The following is a 20,384-nucleotide window of genomic DNA, read 5'->3' on the forward strand; positions in this document are numbered from 1 at the left end:
TATCCAAAGCTTACCCCAAATTTACCAAAGTATTACTGACATTTGTCAATACCCCTAGGAATTTTATGGTTATGATACAGACACATCAAGTGTTCACAAGCTGAACCTGTCCATTAAGGAAATAGGTGCAAAACCAGAAGTAAATTTGTGATTTCCCACCCACTGCTCCACATTACCATTTGAACAGGGTTAGGAATGGGCTTTGCTTCACATAGATGGGAAACCTTTTCCAAAGAAGGGGCAACCTTTGAGATACACACTGTTCCTCCAACATGTCCTCTTCTTGCTGCTGACAAAGGTTAGGTCCTCCTAATGGGTATTTACAATGTTGTGTGCTTTATAGACGTGCAACAAATCTATCAGTGTGGGATCAGAGCATTCCTTCTTTTTCAGAGGAGCTGGAGTACAGAGACAGGGCTTTGAGATGGCCTGCAGAGGGCTTACTGTAGTCCTTTCGTGAGGAATCTTTGTGGTCTTTCAAGCTGTTTATAAAGTGCCAGGTCAGGTACAAGCTGAAGGGTACTCAGTGAATGGTCTGATAAGAGCAGAGTGCATTGGAAAAAGAGTTCTTTGGCTCTGGATGAAATGACCTTACTTGTAAGTTTGGCAACATAGACTGATTTTCTCACCATAGTAGACACATGGTGGTCAAAGATACAACTGCTGTGAACATGTGTTTCCTAATTCATGACCAATGGGGTCTACTTTTAGGGGATGTATTATCAATGTGGTAATTTCCAGGGGTGGGGTGTCTTTCCAAAGGGTAATATTACACATTTTTTTGCACTGCATTTTAGTCCATGGTTCAGGCACCAGTTACTTGTCTGCATCAGGTCCTCTTGAGGCAGGCAGATGCCTCTGATGTTTGCCTTGACTTCAGAGAAGTAGATAACAAAAACGAAAGGCCCCAGCACTGATCCCTGTAACTGTAAGCATGATAAGATGAGAGGTTTAGCTCTTAACAAAGCTTGCAGAATATGTACTCCAAACATACATTTTTCTAAGATGTGTACACTCAAAATCAAACATTCAAATAATCTGCGTGCTGCTGAAAAGAAAACCTAAAAGTGAGCTCTACTGGTAATGATGAAGTGAAAATAATATATACTGTGAAATCTGAAAGAGCATCTGAAGCAGTAAAATAGGTGTAGAAGGCTCACTGCTGGAAAGAAAAACTGAAAAACAATGGACAATGTTTAAATCAGATACAGAGGCAGAGAGAGCAACATCTGGTCACAAAACAATTAAAAAAACTTGGACTTGAAAATACTCAGAGTTTGTATATAACATACGCAGTTATATTTTAAGGATTTGTTCTCTTAGATTAGAGTCTGTTAACATTTATATTATTCCTTGTCACTGGTGTTTTTTAAACACTTTTATTGAAGATATTTAAGATCTAGACAAACATACATAAATGTATACATATATATATATATATATATATATATGTGTGTGTGTGTGTGTGTGTGAAAAATATATCAATGTATTCCATTTGCTTTGCAAGCATTATACATGGCAAATATTCCTTTGTAGAATTAGCCTCAATCCAGCATTACATAAATTGACCAATTCCTGCTCTCCCTTAAACCTCACTCCTCCAGTACATTATGCTGCATGTATTGTTCCCACAATTTCTATTTTTTTTCTACGCAATTTGTTTCAACCTTTTTCTTAAGATCCACTTTCAAATTTTTATCTTTTACAATATTAACTTATTCAAATATGTTTGGTTTAGACTTTGCTTTCCATTTTTTAGTAATTGCTTTTTTTTGGCAGCCACCAGAAGTAAACTTAGCAAGGCCTTACTATGTCTAGGCAATTCAGATCCTGCAGCCCAGCTCATAAAAATAATTTCCTTAGTTGCATCCATTTGCTCACCAAATTTTCCTGTAAAGAATACCCTGTAGGGATTTTTTAAAAGTCTATCAACTCATTACACTCCCACAGCAGATGCTCCCAGTTACCTCTTTCTTCCTCACCACACCCCCAACATTTGTCATCTATGCGAGGAAAAAATCTTTGGAGTCTGCTTCGGGTATAAAAAATACCTAGAGTTTGTGCATATTTCAGAGTCATACGGATGCCCTCCCATTGTTTTCTTATGAATTTGTTATTCAATCTCTCTTCCCAATCTTTTCTACCCTCCTCTGATTGGTTCCTACAGTTAATGTGCAATATTTTATATGCCCTCATAATTACATCTTTGAACAGCAGCATCTGTTCTAGATTCAACTGAAAACTCGGCCATAGCAGGTCTTTGGCTCAGGATTACCCTATCACTTTCTCTTTGCTTATACTCTGACACCAGTCCCTGATAGGGAAGGCAGTCTGCAGCCAACAGTTAAAATTTCTTCTTCTTGGCCTATTCCCATTCTACTACATTTCCCTCTCTAGTTATTTACTCCCGATACTTCCTTTAACAGTTTTCGCCAGTAAATTCCAGCATCCTCTTGCCTGCTCTCTGTACTAAATGCTGTCATCCCTATCAGCAAAATCTTTTTGCATTCGTGTGTTTACTTAGTTCTTAGAATATGTTCTACTACTTTATGAATACGATAATGTCTATGGCTGTTGTTATTCTCTTTAAGGATCCGCATCCACAATCACTCTCTCTCCTTATTTCTTAACCCCCCCACTTCATCATCATTCCTTTCCATTCTGAAATATAGATTTTTGCTTGTGTTACATACATTAGGCTCAACTGTGTAGCACTAAAATATCCCTTCAAATAAAGTAATCCTAAACCACTTCCTTCTATTGGACAGATCAACTTATCCCACTTGACTCTTGCCATATTCCCCTCCCAGATAAAATCCTTCACCTCTTTATTAATTACTGTTCACAGCTTCTCCTCTGGTTGATAAAAATATGCCTGTCCTGTATATAAAACTAAAGGGACTAAAAATATTTTTACTGCTTGTATCTTGCGATCCACATCCAAAAGTAAGAGCTTCCTGTTTCTATACTATTTTCTGTTTAATCTCTTCTCACGTATCCTTAGCTGCCATAATAAAATCTTGTTTAATTCATACTTCATCTTTATCATGCCCCCATAAATATGGGTACTGCTGAACCAAGTCATGTGTGGTTACATACTTTACACGTATAGTATTTGTTTTATCATTAATTTTAGATGCCCAAAAGACTTGAAATTGTCTCAAAATGTTGCACAATACTGTGATGTTCTTTTCTGGTTTTATCAAGACCAAAATAATATTGCCTGTAAATAAAGATGACCTTTCTTCATTACCGTACCAGTTATATCCTTGAATTTCTTAGTGCTTTTTATTTGCCAGTGGCTGTAATTATAATGCAAACAAGGGGGAGGAAAAAGAGTATCCCTTCCTGGTTCCTCTGTTCAAAAGCAACAAATTAGAGAGGGACCCTCCCACTTAATTTTTTGCCTCTGATTTTACATACAGCCTCCTAATTAACCTAATTATTGTATCAGGGAATGAAAATGCTTCCATTGCCCTGCTCACAAAAAACCACCATAATCTGTTGAATGCTTTCCTTCATCAAGACCCACCAACAAAAGCAGTACTTTCTTAAATTCTGCTTCCCTTTGGATCATCACTGTTCTAGTAATGTTTGCCTCCCCTCCACAAAACCATACAGATCCATATCTATCAATTCTGGCAACACCTCTGCCATTCTTTTAGCTATTATGGACATACACACTTTATAATCATAGTTTAAAATTGAAAAGAGCCTATATGAAGCTGGGTGTGAAGAGTCTTTACCATCTTCAGGTATTACAGTCACCACAGCCTTCGACCAGGATATTGGTGCTTCTCCTTTTAAAATGCTGGTGAACAGAACCAGAACCTTCCAGGTCTTTATCACTTTCTTCCCTCCTAGCTTTCAAACTTCCACTGGAATACCATATATTCCTGGAGACTTTTCAGCAGACTGATTATACATCAGTGTTTTTATCTCATCTCCTCCTACCTTAACTGTTAATTGTTAAGCCTCATCTACCTGTCTAATCTTGTCATACTTATCTACCTCTAAGCTTGTCATACTTACCTACCTTTAAACTTGTTATACTTAAGTCTTCCATAAATACTTCCATTTGTGCTCTTTCTTTATTTCCACAGTTTTCTGCTTTATACAATTTTTCATAAAATTTCTGAACTATCTCTAATACCTCTACAGGATCTCTGTTGTTATTTTTCTTGTTATAGGCTTCCTTGTTTGGCAAAAAAAAACTATTTTCTGTTGCCTAAGTCACTGTGCTAAAGTTTTTGTGCTCTGGAGTTACTACCAAAAAACAGTTGCTTAACAGCGATCTTTCTAAACTCATGCATATTATCCATATACTTCCTTGTTTCTTTTTTAGCACTCTGCAGTTCTCTTCTTGTTTATGAGATTCCCCTTATTCTGAAAAACTTCAACCTTTGTCAGTCCCTCTACATAACTGTTATTATTTGTTAACTATATATCCTTTTCCTTTGTTTCTACCCTATTTTCAAACTCCACTTTCATTTCTCTCACTCACTAATTAGGTACAATTTCTGAAGAAATTTCTATCCTCCCTAATAACTCTCAAATAATTTCCACTACCCTTTCCTTAAATTTCTCTCTTAACAGTTAGATGAGGAAACGTTAGTGCCTCATTTTTTACTCCCTTACCCTGCATTTTTTTAACTCAGTTGTTACTGGTACATAATCTGCAATAGTTACTGGATGTGTGTTGAAGCTTTCAATTAAATGCATATATTCCTGTGAAATACAATTTCTGTGTAGTCTAACCCAGTTATTGTACCTTGGGAAATATGTAAATTCTCTCCAAGTTCCTATAACTGAAGATTCACATCTTCCATACCAAATATTTTCATAAATTTCTTGAGCAATCTACCATCTTTTTTATACGTTCCCTTCTAGGTCCCCAGATACATCATTGGCATTGCAAATCAAGTTCCAATCCTCACCTATATATAATATTCCCTACTGAATGCTGATTATTTCTCCCAACATTTTCTTAAGCTCTGTAACAGCAGTTTTAGGTGGAAAATAAATACATGCCAGCATAATCCTCCTCCCCTTCCAACAGCCTCTTACTATCAGAAATAAACCATTATGATCTTTTTTTCCTCTTCTATCACTATTAGAACTCCTCTGGCAATTAGCGTGAATACCCTCCCCCCTTCTCCTTTGCCCCTGACATTCTGCTAAATATCCATCCTAAAATGTGTCTCCTATAGCATTACTATTTGCACTCTGAATTTTTGAATATAATTCAAAACTCTTACCTTTTTGTCTATATCTGTGAGGCCATTCACATTTCAAAATAATATGGATAGTGTAGCCATTATGATAAGTTATTATACTGATCTACACACACACACACACACACACACACACACACACACACACACACACACACACACACACACACACACACACACACACGTGTGTGTGTCTTTTAAATGTCTATTTCTAGCTTTTGGTTACACACACATTCACTAATGTTCTTCAGGTTGCTCCTTTATACAGTTGTTCTTTTGTCATCTCCACTTGTACCCATTTCACATTTTACAAAACTTTTTTGTTTTAATGAAAACCCTACCACACACACACACACACCCTATTAACTTAAAACAAACTAACTATGTACATCTTAAAATAAAGATTTTTAACCCTCTTGATAGGAACAATTGCTCCAAATAGACAGTTGCACCCATAAGCATTACCTAACATAAATTTAAGGTTATCCATGTTAAAGTGTATGTTACAGCCTGTGCTCATACTAACACTAATTGTTCTCTGTTCTTGTCTTATCCTTGTTCCCTCATGAAAAACAGCTTGTATGCTTTCAGAAACCATTAAAACTGCACTATGTTTAAATAAAACTAAATTATACACCTGTTCTTGTAAATGCATTGAGATGTCTAGGTACAAGGAAAACTACTATCTCTTATTCACTTCTAATAACTTCAGACTTTATTATTTGCTGAGCAGCTTTGCATATGTACCGTTAATGTTACATTTCTCTCAGCATACTATGTCCAGAGCTCTCAATGTTTATTGCCTGGACTTGTAGTCAGCTAGTCTCTAAGGAAACATAAGAACAGAATGTACAGCTGCCCCCAGATGAAGACTTCTCAACTCACACTGAAATTTATTTGCTAAAGGAAAGCATTTCATTACACATTTTTATAGCACAGATGCTTATGCAAGAAACTTGTTATTAGACTAAGCCAGGAACATTAATCCAGACATTCACCTATGCAAACGTAAGAGAAAACATATCAACTCAACATACAGTGGACATAAAAAGTTTACACACCCCTGTTAAAATGCCAGGTTTTTATGATATAAAAATGAGACTACAATAAATCATTTCAAAACTTTTCCCACCTTTAACGTGACCTATAACCTGTGCAATTCAATTGAAAAACAAACAAATCTGTTAGGGGAAAAATATAAAAAATAAAAAACGTACATTACGCTGGTTGCTTAAGTGTGCACACCCTTAAACTAATATTTTGTTGTGTGTGCACACTCAAACTAATACTTTGTTAAAGCACCTTTTGATTTAATTACAACATTCAGTCTTCTTGGATACACACCTGCCCTCAATTAAAGAGACTGATTAACCCCAAATAAAGTTCAGCTGTCCTAGTAGGATTTTCCTGACATTTACTCAGTTGTCTGCTACAGCAAAGGCCATGGTTCACAGACCGCTTACAAGGTGTCAAAGGGATCTCACTGTTGAAAGGTATCAGTAAGGAGAAGGGTAGAAAAAAATTTCCACAGCATTGGATATACCCTGGAACACAATGATGACAGTCATCAAAAAGTAGAGAAAATATGGGACAACAGTGACATTGCAAAGAACTGGACATCCATTCAAAATTGATGAAAAGACAATACAAAAAACTGGTCAGGGAGGCTGCCAAGAGTACTACAGCAACACTGAAGGAAGTGCAAGAATTTCTGGCAAGTACTGGTTGTGTACTACATGTGTCAACAATCTCCCATATTCTCCACATGTCTGGATTATGGGGTGTGGTTGCAAGACATAAGCCTTTCCTTACACAGAAAAACATCCATGTCTGGCTAAAACTTGCAAAACAATACATCAGGTCTACCAAAAGCATGTGGAAAAATAATTTATGGTCTGATGTGCCCAAGGTTGAACTTTTTGGCCACAATTCCAAAAAGTATGTTTGGCTCAAGAACAACACTTCACATCACAAAAAGAGCACCATCCCCACAGTGAAGCATGGTGGTGGCAGTATCATGCTTTGGGGTTGCTTTTCTTCAGTTGGAACTAGGGCCTTAGTCAAGGTGTTGGGAATTATGAACAGTTCCAAATACCAGTTACATTTGCCCCAAAACATTCAGGCATCTGCTAGAAAGCTGAAGATGAAGAGGAATTTCACCTTTCAACACGACAATGACCCTAAGCATAAATTCAAAATCAACAAAAGAATGGCTTCACCAGAAGAAAATTAAAGTTTTGGAATGGCCCAGCCAGAGCCCAGACCTAAGCCCAATAGAAAATCTGTGGGGTAAGCTGAAGAGGACTGTACACAAGAGATGCCCTTGGAATGTGACAGATTTGGAGTGCTTTTGCAAGGAAGGGTGGGTGAATACTGCCAAGTCAAGATGTGCCATGCTGTAGACTCCTAGCCAAGAAGACTGAATTCTGTAATTAAATCAAAAGGTGCTTCAACAAAAGTATTATTTTAAGGGTGTGCACACACAACAAAGTATTAGTTTAAGGGTGCGCACACTTATGCAACCAGCGTACTGTATGTTTCTTATTTTTTATATTTTTCCCCTAACAGATTTGTTTGTTTTTTCAATTGAATTGTACAGGTTATAGGTCACATTAAAGGTGGGAAAGGTTTTGAAATTATTTATTGTGATCTCATTTTTTATATCACAAAAATCTGGCATTTTAACAGGGGTGTGCAAACTTTTTATACCCACTGTATATATTAATCAGTGCACCAATCCCTGCTGCCCAAAATTACAGCATATTGATTAGAACATGTTTTGACCAGCCTTTCCTCTCTTTTTAGTTTATAATGACTACATTTCTGAAAAATAAAAATAAAAAAAAATCTGTTTACTTTAGTATCTTTAACACAATCTCTGAAAATTATTAACTATATAACATGCAATTTATATCCTGAAATGTTTTATGCAAATACAGTTAAACATTGTTTTACTTACAGTTGCTTTTTTTCTCCTTTTAGTTTCCTTCTAAACATTAATGACAAATATTATATATGCCTTTCAATCTTCCCACAAGTTTAACAAAGTCAACAAAAGTCCAGTCTTTCTCAGCCACTTTTTCTTATAAAGCCATACTTCACAAATGCGATTGATGCTTTATAGTCTTACATTTACTCACTAATTTCAGTGTTGCTGGTCTTCTTCCTGTTTATCTCCATCTCCCAAGTCCAGACTCTAGATCAAATCCAAGGTACTCCCAATTCTTCTAGTCAACTCCTTTGCTTTTTTCTCTCTCTCAAACATTTTCCTTTAGAATACTGGAAAAGGTTTCACTGGCAAAGTCTCTTTATGGGCTTTATTATCAGAACAGTCCCCTTCTGTTTGATGGCTTACTTTTTGGTGGACAACTTTTTGTCTTTCCTCCTTAGCCTATTTGCCATCAAAAAAATTACTTTGATAGACCAGGAAAAATATGCTTAAGTCTGTCAACGAATGTCACACTGATGGGGGAAGGGATGCGAATTTAACACGTATACCAATAAACTGTGTTTTACAGCACAATAAACCACTCCCTTGCCTGATAAAAAGTATATATTAGTTAGAAAGCTTGTGAGGAAACTATTATTCTGTCATTTTTGTTTTACTTGGATCGCTTGTCTGTGTACTTACTAAAGGATTTTCGACTGGAAACAGACTGTCTACCCTGCTTGGATTACTTATGAATACTAAGTAATTCTATATACGTTTTTCAAATTATATATTTTTTGACTATGGACGAGTTTAAGTTCAGTACTTCCACTACCATTATCTGATCTGATTAATATATAGTGATTAACTATATATATATATATATATATATATATATAAATATATATATATATATATATATATATATATATATATATATATATATATGTACACACACACACACACACACACATATAGAGAGACTGAAAATCTTCCACACAAACAAGTTTCTTACATTGTCTTAGTTTTGGACCCACTATACTTGTTTAGGGGGTTGTTTGAGACTTTGGGGATACCACGGAGATTACTTTTTTTTTTATTAAAATAATGATACATTTCGGCATCTGATTACTGATAGAAAATATAGATGTAATAACTACGTAGACGTGTAATACAAAGAATGTTGTTTATGCTGCCAACTGTAAATTTTGTGCAAGCTTTTATGTAGGGAAAACTAACTGCCCTTTTAAAACAAGAATTTTAAGACATCTTAGTGATATAAGATTAAAGAGCAGACAGAAAGAATTGTCCCAACATATTTTAAAAATTCCTGGGCACAAATTCCAATTCATGGTGCTTGAAGTCATTTATGGGACCTCTAGGAGAGGAGATTTACCTATTTTAACTGAATCAGCTGAGAGCCGTTGGACTGCGGAGCTACGAGCTGACAGGACACCAGGTTTAAAGTGTGTTTTTCCTTTAAAACCATTGTTAATGAGACAGACGCTTAAGAAAGGATTCTGATTGGCCAGAGATGAATGGCCCTCAGCGTTTTAAAGAGTTGTTGAATTAAAGATTTATGATCTGAAGAAGGCAGTAGCCAAAAGCACTGATCCAATCTATTTACATGACACACTGCTTGAAGTTTTATCATTTTCGGGACTGTGGTTTGAGATACATATGTGATATGCACTTCCCTGTGGTATTTAAATTGTGTTGTGTGACAGTTATTTATTTTCAATCTACAAACCTTTAACCATCAGTGATATATTACTTTGTGTTTATCCAAAACTAGAGAGAAAATCTTTCACCAAACATCAAATATGAGGAGGAGAAATTGTTAGAAACCTGGTAGCTGAATGTAGTGTGGTAGATGATTGTTTATCCTCCAGTACCATAATTGATGACATTGCCTCTAATGGACTTGCTGATGATGTTCTGTCCTCACCAGGATGTAAGGAGTCTAGATTAATTCCCTTCAGCTGGAGCCAAGAGTCTATATTACTATGAGAAGCTTCATCCCTCTTCTGGATTACTTTTTCTTAAATTTTCTGACTCTTAGTTTACAGAAGCACTTTTTATATGACTTTCCTAACAGAACTTATACCTTCTTATATTAAGTATAGGACCTTTCAGCCTTTAAATGTCTTAATTATGTGGCTGCGTTAAATCCTGTATAATTTTCACTCATACTTCTACATTATGTTTGGGCCCAAATAATAATATATATATATTTTTTGGTATTATCTGTTCAACACAAGCACACTTGTTCACTAAGAAAGTTGACAAAACTTGTTTTTTTTTATGACTTCCAGTTGATATCTTCTTCATCAGCCACTATGCACACAAAATGTTATCATGGGTCATAGGTTCATAGTTATATTCATAGTTAGTTTCTAGGCATATGGTCCAGGAGACCACTAAGGAGCCCAACACAAATAAGATTCTTCCTCAATTTATAACAGAGGATGGTTTAAATCAATCAACCTCTGTATAATGAGTCCAAAATCCCTTTGCTGCATTACTCTCTTATACATTTCAGTTCTTCTCAGCTGAGTACTACACCTTTCTTCTACATGCAAAGGCTGGTTCTGGAGGAAAAACAGATACTAGATCCAGGTTATATCATTACCTAACATCTAACACATAACCAAAAACGAACAGACTGAAGAACAATGAGGGATATATGTATGCATGTAAAAGGAAGTCTTGTGCCACTTATGTGAGTGCCTTTGAATATGTGAGACCTGAGATGGTTCCTTGCAGGGAAAACAAGATATTATTTGGAAAAAAATCTGGATATAAAATGGGATACAGAGGACTGGCACACCCAAATGTTATGGCTTACTATTACAGTACCTGTCATAAAAAAAAATATATCTAACCACATTACAACCAAGAACAAAAATGAGGAATATGTAAGAGAATCTTGTATACCTACATGTGTACCTTGGAAGCTATGAGAACCATCATGGTTCACTGTATGGTAAACAGTCACTACCTGGACAAAAATCTGGATATAAAATGGGATACAGAGGGTGGCTAAACCCAAATGCTATACAAGTTACTGTTACAGTAAAAATAAACAAAAAAACAATCTGAACATAAAGGACATGTCTGCAGAAGTAGCCAAGGTCCTTATGTCCACTACAGAACAAAGAAAACAAGAAAGTGGAATAGCCTCTGCAACTCACTGAGAAGAGTTTGGGCCTGTCCAAAGTGCTATGTGGACAAGGGCTGGGCTCTGATCAAGCAGCCACAAAGGATTTTTCTGTTATATACCTACTGCTCACCTGCTTTTAAAGGGTCCAAGTGGTGAGCATTCAGTGGTACAAAGGCATGTCACCCACTTCCATGAGGGGCATCACCCAACACCAACACCTACATCAATCTCTATTCTTCAGTTTCAGTAGGAACTGTAGTCAGTCTGCATGCCTCTGGATACACACACACCCAAGACAAAGGCTGGCAGACGGAAGTAGGTTAAACCTAGCCAATGATCTCTTTATCCAGCTCCTTCAGTGTCTAACTCAGAAGAGTCATAGTCAGGTCTTCATCTCTCTCCACAAATGAAATAATTAAGAGTTCCATGATCATATCTGCAACGCAACTGTCAATGGTGACAGTTCTCTGAGATCAGAAGAAATGCCTGCCAAAGTCATCCTTATATGGTAGTCAGGACTGTAATGGCCAGAATGGTATTGCTTCCCTCTTGAGCAATGTGTTTCTCACCACAGGACTCAATACCGTATTTGTGTGTGATATTTGAGTCTTTCCTAGTCTGTGAGGAGAAAGAGCATTCCTGCAGGCTAGCTAGAACCTATGGAAAAAAGATGTGGAGGACACTTAAGGGAGGTCCACATGGATCCCTCAGAATGAAAAGGACTTGTTCCTTCTTCAAGTGAACATCTACCAAGCTGTGAAAAGGTTGGATAAATAAAACCAGTCCTATGAATGAAGTGTTCATCATGAAATGCAGCAGCACTTCCTTAAGTGAGGTTAGCCTCAGCTAGGCCATCCTACACAAGCAAATGTCCGAGTCTTTTGCTCTAGCCAGAGCATTAGTAGATTCATAACTGCAACAGGTCAAATGGAAAACTACCCTGGACATAGTACAGGGAGTGTTAACCATTTGCCCCTTGAGTGCATTAGGGAGGACTGAACAATGAAGAGGAGAGACAAACCATTAAAGGATCTGAGACACAAGGCCGCACAGGTGAGTATTCCTTTCCCTTCTCTGTCTAGGGCTTTAGACTACTTTTCTGGCAGCAAGATATTGAAGTGCTGTAGTCGCTAGTCTTTTGCTCGACCAAAACAGTAAAGTGCAAATCATCACTGGACTGCTTGGTAAAGATCTCATGCCATTCAAATGAGTACTTACACAGACTAGTCTTTATTCATGGAAGCAGAATCTAGGTGTTTCCATACTGGATACATGGCAGCCTTCTTAAATGACTCATTGGGGGGTATGACCTAAGCACCTCCTCTGTCTCACACAAACTCTCATTAAAGTGTTTCGGGGAAGGGGGGACAGAGACCATAGGCCACTTTATGCAGTACTTCATTAGTATAAAGACAGAGTCAGTGCATGAAGGCATGCTACCAAAAATAGGTGTGGACTTGAGAGGCGTGTAATAGGTTAATAGTAGCATCAGGCAATAATCCTTGACAGTTGATTCCTAAACCTAAATGAAAATGCTTAACACTGCTAAAGTGTAAAAGAATGAAAATAAAACTAATTATTTTAAATGACTGAGAAAAAAACAATCTGAACATAAAAGGCATGCCTGCTAAAGTAGAGAAGGTCCTTCTGCCCCATACAGACCAAAGAAAACAAGAAAATGGAACCCCTGGTCTCAAAACAAAGCATGAATAAACCTCTGCAACCTATTGAGAAGAGTTTGCTGCCCCAATGCTGCTGGCAATCCACTTGCTAAGGGTTTGTCTGTCAGCTACCATCCTTTCTCACCCTGTAGTAAAAACAGATAAAACTGTCTTGTGTTTTTAAAGTCATAAATTATAGTAGAACACGAGTTAACAGAGCATGTCCAGGGTGTGAAGGGATGTTTCTTCAATAGTTTCTGCAGTTGGAAAGTAAAGTAAGATATGAAAAGTAAAGTTTTGTACCTACCATAAATGTAGATGTTCGAGTGTATACACTGCTGCAGTCATTACACTTGGGTTATCCTACCGTCAGGCGGTTCCCCAGTCGGCCTGAGTTCCAAAGTCTTGGTCCGGCATCGGTTGCTGTCGCCTCCTCCCTGACGTCAGTGCGACAGGGGTATATAAGATGCAGCCGATGCCATTTTCTTCAGTTTTTCTTGCCCCAGATGTTAGGTGCCTCTAAATAGGTAGGCAATTCCAATTGCTAATAAAACATACATAAGAAAAACAAAAAACAACTTACAGATACCAGCAAATACTCCCCATAGGTAGTAAGGGTAGAAGACATAGATACGTACCAGCCAGTAAGAGGGGAAGGAGGGTAACCTGGACTGCAGCAGTGTATACACTCGAACATCTACATTTATGGTAGGTACAAAACTGTACTATGTTCATCGTGTTACACTGCTGCAGTCATTACACTTGGGTAGAATATCAAAGCTGAAGAAGGGTAGCTGGTTCTATAAGGCATTAGGGGTGGCTATAAGGCCCTGCAGCACTGCAGTGGCGAAGCCAGCTCTGGATTTAGAGTATAGAGGCATATGGTATTGCTTGGTGAAGGTATGTACAGAACTCCAAGTTGCTGCTTCCAAAATATCCTTGGTAGGTACTCCCCTGAGGTAGGCAGTTGAAGTGGCTGTTGCCCTGGTGGAGTGATATCTAATGCTGCTAGGTACAGGTTTTCCATGGTATGTGTAGAAGAAACGTATACAATGTCCTATCCATTTTGAAATAGTCTGTTTTGAAATGGCTTTTTCCTGTGCTCCTGCTGCATATGCTACCAATAATTGCTCAGATTTTCTGAAAGCTTTGGTTTTGTCCAAGTAGAAGCGTAAATGCCTGTGAATGTCCAAAGAGTGCAGTAGTCTCTCCCCTTTATTCTGTGGTTTAGGATAAAAAGTTGGCAGGTGAATAGTTTGGTTTAGAGCCACACTGGATACCACCTTTGGATAAAAGTAGGGTTAGCTCTTAAAGACACCCTGTCCTGGTGGAAAATGAGGAAAGGTTCCACTGCCAGGAGATATATTTTAATTCTGCTGTGTTGGCTGGCTCAAAAGGAGGTAAAAGTTAGCTTCTCCAAAACAAAGTTGAGGTCCCAAGTTAGAGTAGGTGCTCTACGGGGCGGTCTTATGTTTTTAGCCCCTCTGAGGTACTGTTTTAACAGAGGATTCGAGAAAATTGGTGGATCCGTGTTGTAATGAGCAGAGATGGCAGAGGCGTGGAACTTGATGGATCAGAAGGAGAGTCCTTTGTCCAGCATCTCAGTTAAGTATTGTAGTATCTGAGGAATGTTTGGGACAAGAGGGTCAAGGCTGTGAGCTTGGTTCCAGGCACAGAATCTCTTCCATTTATCCAAATAGGCTTTCCTGGTACTAGGCCTTCTGGCCTCCAGAATGACATCCATAACAGCTTTGGAGAGAGGCATTGCTTGCTTGACTAAGGAATCTTCCATGCAGCTAGGTTTAAGGTCTTTAGCTGGCTGTGTAGTATTTGTTTGTTGTGCTGAGTCAGCAGATGTGGGATTTGAGGCAAAATCCAGGGTGGTTCTTGTGCTAAGCTCCTTAAGATTAGGTACCAGTGCTGGCGTGGCCAGTCTGGTGCAATCAGGATCATCTTTGGCTCTTCCTGCCTGGCTTTTATGAGTACCTTTGGCAGGAGAGGTAGTGGTGGGAAAGCGTATACTTGCAAGTTCTCCCAGCTGAATGAGAGGGCATCCACTTTCCATGCTTGTGAATGGTAACTCCTTGTGCAGAATTTTTGTAGCTGGCAGCTTATTGGGGATGCAAACAGATCTATGTCCAGGCTCCACCATTTCTGTGTTATCATTCTGAATATTTGTGGATTTAACTCCCATTCGTGGGGATTCATGATGTTTCTGCTTAAGTCGTCTGCCAGTGTGTTTTTGTCTCCTGGCAGGAATTATGCTTGCAGATGAACTTGAAGGTTTATAGCTGTGTTCCACAAGGTCATAGCTTGTCTGCATAGGGGGTAGGAGTGAGTGCCCCCTTGCTTGTTTATGTACCACATAACTGTGGTGTTGTCTGTCTTTAGTAGTAGTTGTCGTGGATGCAGCAGATCCTTGAAAGCTATAAGCGCATTTTGTACAGCTAGCATCTCTTTTTGATTGATGTGAAGATGCCTTTGTTCTGTGGGCCACGTGCCCTGAATACATTTGCCTACCATGTGTGCTCCCCAGGTGTAATCTGATGCATCTGTTGTCAGTGTTTGCCTGGCTGTGGGTTGTGTAAAAGGCTGTCCCTTGTTGAGGTGACAAGCTTGAGCCCACCATTGAAACTCCTGTTGAAGGCAAGGGATTAGTGGTATAACTGTTTCCAAACTTTGACAGTGTTGAGACCATACATTCTTTAGGTGCCATTGTAGTTTCCTCATATGCAGTCTGACATATGGAATTAGTAATATGCAAGATGCCATGTAACCCAAGGCCTGCAGAATTTTTCTTGCAAGGAGTTGGGTCTTTGTTGCCATCAATTAAAAGTATTGAGTCAGCTGTCCTTGTCTGTCTGGCGTGAGATAAGCCATCTGGGCCGTTGTGTTCAAGCTGGCACCCAGGAATATAATCTCTTGTGAGGGCACTAGTTTTGATTTCGTTTCGTTTACTGTGTACCCCAGGCAACTTCATCACTTTTTTTACAAAGGCCAGATGCTTTAGAAGAATGTCCTTGCTCTTTGCTTGAATCAGGCAGTCGTCCAGGTACGGATAAATCTGAATTCCTTTCTGTCTGCAAAATGCAATTACTGGTGCCAGGCACTTTGTGAAGACCCTGGGCGCAGTAGATTAGCCAAAGGGCAGTGCAGAGAATTGGTAGTGCATTGAACCCGCTATGAATCTGAGGTATCTTCTGCAGTTTTGTCTGATAGGGACATGCAGGTATGCCTCTTTGAGGTCCAAAGTCATGAGCCAAGCTTTCTTGCCCAGCATGGGAAGAAGCTGCTGTAATGTCAACATTTTGAATTTCGGAACATCCAGGTAAGTGTTTAGAGATGAAAGATCCAGAATGGGCCTCCAGGCTTTGTCCTTTCTGAGTACCAGAAAGAGTCTTGAGTAAAATCCTTGTCCTTGCTCCTGTGATGGTACCTTTTGAATAGCTCTCATATCCATGAGTGCTGTAATTTGTTTTTGAGCCTCTGCCCATTGATTTGGTGGCAGATTTGGCATTCCTTTTAACCTTGGCAGAGTGTGAAAGTGGAACCTCTAACCTTGAAATACAATGTTGAGAACCCATTTGTCTTTGGTGATCATTTGCCAATTGTGGTAGAAGAGTGCCAGTTTTCCTCCCAAGGGGGCTGCCAATAAGGATTTGTTTGGCAGTTGTAGTGGGAAGTCATTGGAGCTGTTTTTTATACGGTTGGGGCCTGTCTTACCCTTCTTTCTGGCCTGATGCAAGCCATTGTCGAGGCCTGTAAGGACCTTGTGTTTGACCTCTACCTCTTGGACGTCTGTATCTTCCCCTTTGAGGTCTGTCTGTAATTGGAAAGGACCAATTCTTAGTTGGCCAGTTTCTGCTAAATCTAGGAGGCTGAACCTGTAAGAAATCCTTCACCGTTTGCATAGATTTTGCCTTATCCTCCATTTTCTTTAGTACCGCTTCTGCCTTAACTCCAAATAACACATCCTGCTGCAAAAGTGCATCCAATAATTTTGCTTTAACATGATCTGGTAACGTATGTTCTTTTAACCAAGCATGTCTTCTAATGACAGAGCCTGTAACTACTGCTCTGCAGGAGGCCTCTAGAGAATCAAAACCACATTGCAAAGTATGCTTTCCCACTTGTTCAGCTGCATGCAATAAATCCTGCATTTCTTTAAAATTAAGAGGATCTGATTCTGGAAGCATTTTTTGTTTTAACTAAGACAGTAAAAACTGCTGATATTTTAGCATGTGAAACTGGCAATTTAAGGCTCTCATTGCTAAAGTTGCAGAAGTATATACTTTCTTTCCCCATCTGTCTAATGCTCTGGAATATCTGTCAGAGGGAACTGGATTCTTGGCTGATGAGGCCTTAACTCCTTTGGATCCCTGAGAAATAGTTTCAGGGTTCAGCTACAGGGATTTTATATAGAAATTTATGTGAGTCAGGGACTCTGTAGTATCTGTCAGGTTTAACAGGGGCTGGGGGTAAGGAATCAGGATTTAAGCTGGATTCAGTATACACATCATCTACAATATCTAACACTTGCGGAATAGCAAGGGGTCTATGTTGAGGTAATAAAAGGAAGTCTCTGAGCCTTTTCTTGGATTCTGAATAATCCTGGCCTTCCCAGTGTAAATGCTCCCTCATGGTATGTAGGGTTTCCCCAAAGGAGTAGTCCTCAGGCGGTGAGGCTGATGGAATTGATTCCTCAGAATCCTCATAAGGGGGTAAAGAGTATCCTAGGTCTGAGGATGAATCAGAAGAGATGGACACCTGGTCGGATGAGTCATAGTCTGCATCCTGTCTAGGCCTTTTATCAGGAGGGGGATGGGACCCCCTAATCAGAGTCATTAGGTCTTTGGCCATTTTGAGCATTTGTTTCTTAGGCATGGAGGCCTGTCCTGGAGAATGCTGTATTTGTTTATTTGACTTTAAAGGAGGCTTAGACTTAGCTGAGGGTTTAATGCTTAACTGAGTAGGTCTGAAGACACCCTCTGTAGCTGTGGGTTGCTCAGCTACTCCGGATCCCTCTGAAAGGTTAGTCTCGGTAGCTGAAGAACTTGTGCGTCCGAAGGCCCAGCCATCTCCACGTGGGAGTCAGAGGCGGCTTGTGGTTCTACAGAAGAGGTCGTCAGGGGCTGCGAAGGCACCTCGCTGAAAACCGGAGAACTGGCGACTGGCCTAGAATAGGCTTTGTCGTCAGTTTTGTGCCTCGGATGCCTATCCTTGTCTTTATGCTTTTTGTGTATTCCGGTCATCGGAAGTTCCGACGGCATGGTATAATTGAATATTCTACCAAACTAATGTCGGGCAAAATCAAACCGACGTTTAATAGTGCGCTTGTTAAACCTAGCACAAAACCGACAACCAGTGACGTCGTGGTCAGGGCCTAGGCATGGGATACAATAGGAATGGAAATCCTTATGAGGTATTTGCTTCCCACAAGAAATACAGGTATTAACTTTTACTGACATCAGACTGAGGCAAGAAAAAGTTTCCCGAACAGGGTACTTAGCTTTGTAGAAGACTGCGGTTCTGGATTCGGAATGAAAATCTCAGGAGACAGCCGACCGGCACTTACGAACTTGCTTTTGCTTCGGGCACCGCGCGGCAAGAAAGACTGAAGAAAATGGTGTCGGCTGCATCTTATATACCCCTGTCGCACTGATGTCAGGGAGGAGGTGACAGCAACCGACACTGGACCAAGACTTTGGAACTCAGGCCGACTGGGGAACCGCCTAACGGCAGGATAACCCAAGTGTAATAACCGCAGCAGTGTAACACGATGAACATCGAAAGATTTACGGATAGTCTCAAAATATTTTACTTGTTTTTGTCTCATAATATTTTACTTGAAAAAATACTTTAATCAAAACCTTCTAGCAATTCACCATTAACAAATTTCCTCACATACACACTCCAATATGGCACCTTTTTTTGTAGACTCAAAAATCACATTGCACTTAGTCCTACAAAGTAATGAGAGCCAATCCTGCAAAGTATGAAAAGTGTGAAATTCTGCAGCATGAATCAAACAACTGTCACTGCATTTATTCTGCACTTCCTTGTTCAGCAGGCATAAGATGTACAAATACACAGCCTTCAATGCAACTATTGCATGCTTTGTATTACGCAATTCTCTCAAACAATTGAAGTTTACCTGAAGGTGATAGTGCAGATGATAATGGACTGGGACCTTTGTCACCACTGACGGAAGACGAAGACATCTCTGCTGCAGACTGGATTCTACCAAGTTCAATCTGAGGTAAGACTTTTCCTGTCTGTAAGGCCACAGAAGTTTGAGAAACCACAGTACCTACATTACTGTCTTGAGCCTAAATGGGTTATTAAAATACGAAGTAATTTATAAGAAATTATAATGATTTTCTACATAAATTTTAATGGTATTTTAACTAAAGAGTTGCATAAATATGAGTGCTCATTAAAAGCAAAAATGACTGAAGAAGTCAATTTCAGAACCACTACAATCTTTCTAAATTATAATTAAAGTACAGTTGTGTACACTTACCATAAATGTAGATGTTCGAGTGTATTCACTGTTGCAGTCATCACACTTGGGTTATCCTGCCAGGGGTAGCCCTCAGTTGGCCTGAATACCAGAGGTTTAGTATTTCTGCATTGGTTGCTGTCGCTTCAGTATTGATGTCAGGTCGTCAGGGGTATAAAAACAGACAGCAGACGCCATTGCATCAGTTTTTCTTGCCCCAAATGTCAGGAGCCCCCAAATAGGGAGCTAAGTTAGGGTGGAAAAACACCACCAGTAAAAAGTAAATACCAATAGCCCTGTAAGGACTGAGGAAGAGAGAGACATACAAGGGGGCTAGAGGGTCGGAAACCAGGACTGCAACAGTGAATACACTCGAACATCTACATTTACGCTAAGTGTACACAACTGTACTATGTCCTTCGTGTTTCACTGTTGCAGTCATCACACTTGGGCTGATTCCCAAAGCTGAAGAATGGGTGGAGGCAGTCAAGAAGAGTTGGGGCAGGCTAGTATGCCCTGCAGGACTGCTGGTCCAAAGCCCGCCCTGGATTTGGAAAAGATATGTAGGTGGTAATGCTTGGTGAAGGTATGAACAGAACTCCAAGTAGCAGCTTCCAGAATGTCCCAGGTAGAGACTCCTCTGAGAAAGGCTGTACAGGTTGAAGTTGCCGTAGTGGGATGAGTTCTGACTCCCTGAAGGGGTGGTTTCCCATGGTGTTTGTAACAGAAATGGATACAGCGTGCTATTATTTGGAGATGGTTTGTTTTGATATGGCCTTGCCCTCTACCCCTGGTGCAAAGCTGACTAGTAACTGGTCAGATTTCCTAAAGGGCTTAGTCCTATCAAAGTAGAATCTAAGCTGTCTGTGCACATCTAAAGAGTGCATGATCTTTC

The 20,384-nt window shown here is 39.4% G+C and overlaps 1 protein-coding gene across 4 annotated transcripts in view; it reads right to left on the bottom strand.

The window, feature by feature from the left end:
• KANSL3 (KAT8 regulatory NSL complex subunit 3) overlaps positions 1-20,384 on the bottom strand; it is a 2,067,031-nt gene that overhangs the window by 49,226 nt on the left and 1,997,421 nt on the right. For 2 of the 4 annotated variants that reach the window (XM_044084371.1, XM_044084372.1), the window contains exon 21: positions 19,142-19,316. The exons of 1 other annotated variant lie outside the window; for it this stretch is intronic. In XM_044084371.1, the coding sequence (XP_043940306.1) occupies positions 19,142-19,316 (175 nt within the window). The remainder of the gene's footprint in view (positions 1-19,141; positions 19,317-20,384) is intronic. One more of the 4 variants, XM_044084373.1, reaches the window with a different exon arrangement.

The sequence above is a fragment of the Protopterus annectens genome, chromosome 9.part0, assembly GCF_019279795.1.
Source record: "Protopterus annectens isolate FY-2018-M chromosome 9.part0, PAN1.0, whole genome shotgun sequence".
Taxonomy (NCBI): Eukaryota; Metazoa; Chordata; order Ceratodontiformes; family Protopteridae; genus Protopterus; species Protopterus annectens.